This window comes from Carassius carassius, chromosome 36, assembly GCF_963082965.1.
Source record: "Carassius carassius chromosome 36, fCarCar2.1, whole genome shotgun sequence".
Lineage (NCBI taxonomy): Eukaryota > Metazoa > Chordata > Actinopteri > Cypriniformes > Cyprinidae > Carassius > Carassius carassius.
This window is the reverse complement of record NC_081790.1, coordinates 3,611,515-3,618,390: the sequence shown is the minus strand read 5'-3', so window position 1 is coordinate 3,618,390 and position 6,876 is coordinate 3,611,515. Positions and strand designations below refer to the sequence as shown.

At 37.5% G+C, this 6,876-nt stretch overlaps 1 protein-coding gene across 1 annotated transcript; it reads right to left on the bottom strand.

The window, feature by feature from the left end:
* Window positions 1-4,287, bottom strand: LOC132116533 (ABC transporter F family member 4-like). Its single transcript, XM_059525415.1, has 2 exons — window positions 2,702-4,287; window positions 1-119 (listed from the first exon to the last, which is right to left on the bottom strand). The coding sequence occupies exons 1-2, from the start codon at window positions 3,360-3,362 to the stop codon at window positions 1-3; spliced, it is 780 nt and encodes a 259-aa protein (XP_059381398.1). The 5' UTR covers window positions 3,363-4,287.
* Window positions 4,288-6,876: the final 2,589 nt, after the last annotated feature.

Genomic DNA, 6,876 nt, shown 5'->3' with positions numbered 1-6,876 from the left:
TTACTTGCTGGCCAGGTGAACTTTGGGAGTCACTCCAAACTCTCCAAACAAGGTGACGAACACATTAGCATCAGTCCCAGCTCCTTTAACATCCCCTGTGACTGTCACCACCTCGTACACTGAGGAGAAACGAGAACATTCGGTAAACCAATTATACCTAACCCTCCGCAAAAGAAAGCATCTTGTTTTCATTTGCATAACATCAGAAGAGTGCTCAGGTATATCCCGTGTAACCCAACAACGTGCTTTTCTAAGCTCACCCATGTTCGTATATGCTGAATTGCTGTAAGCTATATCTCTGTAACCTAGCCATGTTAACTGAGTGAGAGTACGACATGGCCCTGATGCTCACCGTGTGACCTCTACCTTTCTCTGAACCACTGCAAGACCATGGAACAACAAAATACATGTCTGAAGCTGAGGAACAGCACGTCTAGAAGTAACGTTCAAACAGGGTTCATTTTGAATGTTAAGTTTCTTTAAAACCAAGTGCACTGGCCACCTGAAATGGGATTCAGAGACTGGACACCATCTGAGAGTAACTAATCAATATAGGTCAATTGTTGAGATATCCTTGTGCTCTTATTTCAGAAAATAACCCTGTACGAAGTTCCTTTATAACTCTTTAAAAATTAGAAGAGTTCTTAATGTATTTTATAGGTTATTTAAACAAATGTTTCTATTACTATGTCCTCCCAGCTCTCCTCAAAACGTACAGCAAGACTAGTGTACTACGATTCAACAAATTACTCTTATGAACCAGTTCACTTAAGGAATCGATAAAGAAAAAAAAACTACCAGGTGAATCGTTATCGATTTATTGGAATCAGTTAAAGTGTTAAAACTGCGCTCACGCTGACCCGAGTTCGAATCCCGGCTCCTAGTCCTTTCCCGATCCCACTCTGCTTTCTTGTATACTCTACACTGTCATTTTCTAATAAAGGCCTAAAAAAGCCCATAAATAAATCTACAAAAAAAATGTAACAAGTGATATATACATGCATGTGTGTGTTTTTATATATACATTATATACACAGTACATACACATATATTACGTACTCAAAAAAACATTTATTTTGCAATCACGATTAAACTTTGCCACACTCACACACACACGTTTTGTAGGTTTTATTATATTTTATTTATTTATTTATTCAGCTTTTGCTTCAGCCAGGGTAAATTACCCCTGGATCAGTGCTAAGCATTAACCTCGACCCGACGTGCTACGCCCGACTGAACCTGACAGCATGATGTCCATCTCGCTGAATGAGGTTTTGATGGCTCCATGAAAAGGCCGATTAGAGTGTAACGTTTCAGGACATAGAGAGGTGCCCGTCTGATTCAAATCCACTATTGGCCCACTGCCCGCTACCATTGTCTCATGATACCCTGCTGCCAGGACACCGTAATAGTCAGTCAGACACATAGTCCAGACACAACTCTGCTGTGCCAATCAGAGACCTCTAGAGCCGCCTGCCAATGTGAAATCCGGAAGGTTCTCTGACTGGACGTAAATGGAATGATCAGAATTTTACTGCAAATCAGTTAAACATAGCAGACACACTGAAACATAAAATTCCTATTAGAAATGTAATATATACACATTTTTTTATGTGAAGAACACTATAAAGAACCATTTGTGCATTGGAAAGATTTTAGTGATGTTGAAGGATCTTCATGGAACCACTGATGCCAATAAAGAACCTTTATTTTAAGAGTGTATAGCAACTCCAATGAAGATTCTTTATTTCTGTCTCCATTTCTCCCTTGTCTATTTCAGCTTGCGTTGTTCAACCTCCAACGTTCAAGTAATCAATTAAGAGATGTTCCAGGGTTAAAAGAAATCCAACCTGTGAGAAACCGAGAAGAGGGGTTGCCTGACTGAGAGTGAAAGCAGAGAAAGAGACGGACAGACGCAGTGAGAAAGAGAGAGGTCATCCCCAGAAGATAGTTTGACAGTAGGTTGGGTGCAGTGGCTTTACACTTAACCAAGTCTCCAAATGCGATCTGCTCATTTAAAAGGATAGTTCATCAACAAATGACAATTCTGACACTTATCCACCCTCACGTTGTTCCAAATCTGCATAAAGCTTCCAAAGGTGTTTTTTGCAGCAATGGCCAAAGAAATGTGAACAGTTCTTAAAAGAACCTTTAGTGTGAAGAACATTTTAATAATCTGAAGAAACGTTTGTGCATTCAAGGGGTTCTATATTGAAAGTTATTCGTAGAACCATCAGAGCCAATAAGGAACCACAAAACAGACATTTTGGGGGACAATTCATACTATCCCTGTTAAAAAGGACAAGAAAAGCACAGTAGAAGTAGTCCATATAACGTCTGAACTGAATTCCTTCACAAGGTGTGATAGCTTTGTGTGAGAAAGCTGATCATTGATTATCTTCTCCAAGTTCTGAATTTCAGTATTGGCTACTTTTATTTTTTTTAGTCTTTCATGAAACTCAGAGATAGTTGCTGTGTTCTGCATGATGTTCTTTCACAGTAAACCATAACAGCGTGTTTGGAGGAACAAATGATGGCAGAATTATCATTCTCGAGCAGACTATCCTTTCAAATAAATAAGTGCATTAAATTCTGACTTAATGTTTTGGGAAAACCACAGTTGATCTAGTTTTCTCTTTACTTTAATGAAAAGCATGAAAAGAAAAAAAGAAGAGCAGGGGAATCCTCTTCCAGAGTCTACCTTTCTTTTTGTTGAATTCATCTTCTTGATCATCTGATTCCTCCGTATGATAGTTCAGCAGCTCTTCCTGATAGACCTCAGCATAATCCACCTGTTTGACCTTTGACTTCTTCCCTTTCTTCGCTTTCTTTTCCTCGTCGCTGTCGGAGCCCTTCTTTTTCTTTTTATCCTTTTTCTTCTTCTTCTTATCCTCTTCTTCCTCTGCTTCCTCCTGCACAGCATCCTCATCCTCCTCTTCTTCTGCCGACTTCTTCTTTTTCTTGCCGTCTTTGCTCTTTTTCTCCTTGGACCCCATGTCTTCTTGTCCTTCTTCTCTTACGGATGGTTTACTCTTCTTTTTCTTCTCTTTCCTTACCTCCCGTTTCTCATTTGAGGTGTGTTTTTCTTTGCTGATGGGCTCATTGTTGTTCTGCTCATCCGTCCCGTTGTCATTCTCTGTCACCTCAACATCTTCCTTTTTCTTCTTTTTCTTTTTCTCTTTCACAGATTCGCTCTTTTTTCTCTTCTCTGTAGGTGTCTCAGTGCTTTCTGTCTTGTTCTCGGAGCTCTTCTGTCTCGTTTTTGAGTCCCTCTTACTCTTTCCTGTCACCGTTGGCTCCTTCTCCTCTCCTTCGTCATCACTTTCTTTGGTTTCTTTCGTTTTTTTCTCTTTTGTGGGCATCTTTTATTTATCTGGAGTGTGGCAGGGTGAAGGTGAGTGTTTCCTCGCCGTCTGCGGTGTAAGGTGTCACCGTCTGACCCGCGCCGGTCAATGGGCCCCTGGATGCAGCTGGAGCAGGGCCTCAGCTCGGAGCCAGAGGCTCTCTCGCGCAGGTCCTGCGGTGCAGCGCCGAGCTCATGAATAATTACTGTGCTCAGCATGGTCACATGATCTGTGAAAGAAAGCAAATGAAAACGGAGAGGACAGCGACAGAGAGGGGCTGGGCCTCTCAGCATTTATTATTCATAGTCTGGGGATCACTTTACTAAAGCACGGCGTGCATTTATATGCACACACAAACTTATATATGGCACATGTTTATAAAAATACATAAACATAATGACAAGGGAAATATATGCTCATTTATGCACATTGTACAATTCAAAGCCACATCAATAGAAAAAGGACATAGGGAGGAAAGGAAAGAGAGACTTTAACAAAGTAAGAGACAGACAGACAGACCGACAGACAGACGGAGAGAGAGAAAGAAGATACACCAGTAGAGAGGGAGTCTTACAGAACAGATAATTAAAGACGCTTCACTAACACTTGTAAATTATTAACAGTGATTTCATTAACACAAATAAATAAGTTAGTGCCACTGGATTAACGTGGTCAAACTATTTAACATGCTTTACCCAACCTAGGCAATAAAGAAGATCGGGATCCTAATTTAGGCAAATTGCCGTCTGGCTGTAAACGCAAGAGGAAGAAGTCACTCTAAAACACTTGTATAAACCCAAAGAGCAGCTCATAAAGACAGGTTTTTACATTCTCTTGACTGTTCAAAGCCCACTTTTATAATGTATATGATCATGAGTAGTTGTCAATTCCTAGTCCACCCTTGAACATGGATAAACAATACATTTTTTCTTTCTTTCTGCAGGCACTATTCACTAGCCTATATATATATATATATATATATATATATATATATATATATATATATATAATTTCACCAAATTGTACTGAAAAGAAAATTTGCAATAATACCTGGAAAGTTTACAACTGGAAAATAACTTCAAGGCACACATCAATTCCTGAATATTTCTGAAGGGAAATTATGGCATACATTTATTCCAAAACATTAATGATAGGTCTGTTATTTTCAGACATTATGTATTTATTGGTTTACCAATTAATATTAATATTACACCATGAGAAATTATATATACACATACAAAGGTATATACAAAACGAATGCATAATTTAATTGTAATGACAGGATACTAACGCTAATGCACATTTTTGTGGGAGTATGACTTACGTGTGTATTGTTTTGTCTTTGTAGATTCTGAAGTGTGGTGTGTGAATAGCGATTTGAAATTCTTGAGACGACATACTAATTTTATCTTCAGCCATTAGCTATATTACTATGAACACCTGATGCTGCTATCATCTGATAAACACAGGATCACACACACACACAAACACACACACACACCCTGCATGCACACGTTTTCATCTCTCCATCCCTCAGACACCAACAAGGAAGGTGTGTTTGTTTCAGGATTTATGAAAATTTCCAGTCCTGACCCTGTATCACAACAAATCATCATCCCTATACATATGAAAGAATATAACTCACCTTTTTTTTTTACTCAACTTATGCTGCACATATCTTGTTGTGGACACATACTGTAGTGTAACGATACCTGACATGACCAGCAGGCGGCGCAATGACAAAGCGCTGTCATAATACACATAGTGCGCATTAGGGCGAACACACACATAGAGAACACACACCATATGTTAAATAATTTACACTTCACTAAACAGTCTGTTGTAGAGACGACAAATGGGTCTATACTATACTTACATCTGACCCTCTTGTTTGCGTCCGTCCAGTCCGACGTCCTTGCAACTGTCCTTGCTGAAATTCTTTACAAGGAAAATTACATATTTTGTAGATGCTGCAATGGTTAATAAATTATGTGTTTAGAATAAATCCACTGTCAACTGTAAAAATATTTTGATAAAATCTATAATAAAAAAAGAAATCACTAAATTATTGATCGTAAGCTTGTAGCATGTTCCCCAATTAAGTTATTATACCTACAAAACGTGTTGTTTTTATTGCTTCCACTGTCCTCATTTGTAATTCGCTTTGGATAAAAGTGTCTGCTAAATGACTAAATGTAATGTAATGTTAATGTTTGTTTGTCCAATAACTCCAAAAAAATCTAACTGTGTTTGTCTTATTATCACTAATTAACCTCTGAAACTGATTAATTATTTACTGCTGGCTCAACACCCCACACAGACACCATAAAACTCACTTTAAAGAGCACCACAAAGCTTAGAAGCAGATCTGTGTTCTTTATTGGTGCTTGACAAATAACTGTACATTTGTGTTAACAATGACGGGACCAAAAAAAATGCAAATATGAATATTAAATTAAGAAATATTAAAAAGTAAAAAATGGAATAACTGATCAACTCTGTGCTAGATTTTTTTTGAGCAACTTAAGAAATAAATGGTAATGATAGATAGATAGATAGATAGATAGAGAGATAGATAGATAGATAGATAGATAGATAGATAGATAGATAGATAGATAGATAGATAGATAGATAGATAGATAGATAGATAGATAGATAGATAGATAGATAGATAGATAGATAGATAGATAGATAGATAGATAGATAGATAGATAGATAGATCTTGATGAATCTTAAAAAGTCGATTTCTTGGTAAAGTAATAGTCACATTGTTATCACAATATCATATACAAGCAACCTGAAAACAAAGTATATAAAGTTCAGCTTTATAAACATGATCAGTCGATTTAAAAGACACTAGAACCTCAATCACAGATTGTGTGTGAGAGAAAGACATAAACAACTGTGTTCGATTCGATTACATAAAGTTATACTTCCTTGTATATTATCATACATAACTTCAGAACCAGTGTATGTTAAACGTGTATTTACCATTATACATAAACGTTTCAACTGGATTGTCAAATTAAGTCTACTTTTATGCACTGATATGGTTGTTAATGAACAGTAAGCTTGCTCTTAAACCATGTTTGGAGTGGATTAATCTGTCTTAACCAGATGCAATGAGACACAATAACAGCCTGTGATGTAGATTTGATGTTAAATATACAACTGATAGGATTTGGACCAATGAGATTCCACTGTGGGTGGGGCTACTGTGCAGAAATAGAAATTGTAGAAATAGAACATCTCATCTGTTGCATTTGAGCCCGCCCACTTTTTCAATGGCGTTAGTTGCAGAATTATTTTTCGCATTCATTTTTTCTATAGGGATTTTTAAATGTCTTCTTTAAAGCCGGTATAAGCAATGAACCAAACCGACAAGCTACAAGGTGAATCACAACATCACAAACTTTGAAGATGTTAAAGATGCTGACAGCCAGCGGTTGGAATGGGTACTGCAGTCCAAATTCAAAATACTGGAGAGAGTCGTTTCTCCCGCCACCTCCTCTTCGAACTATATTTAATATAT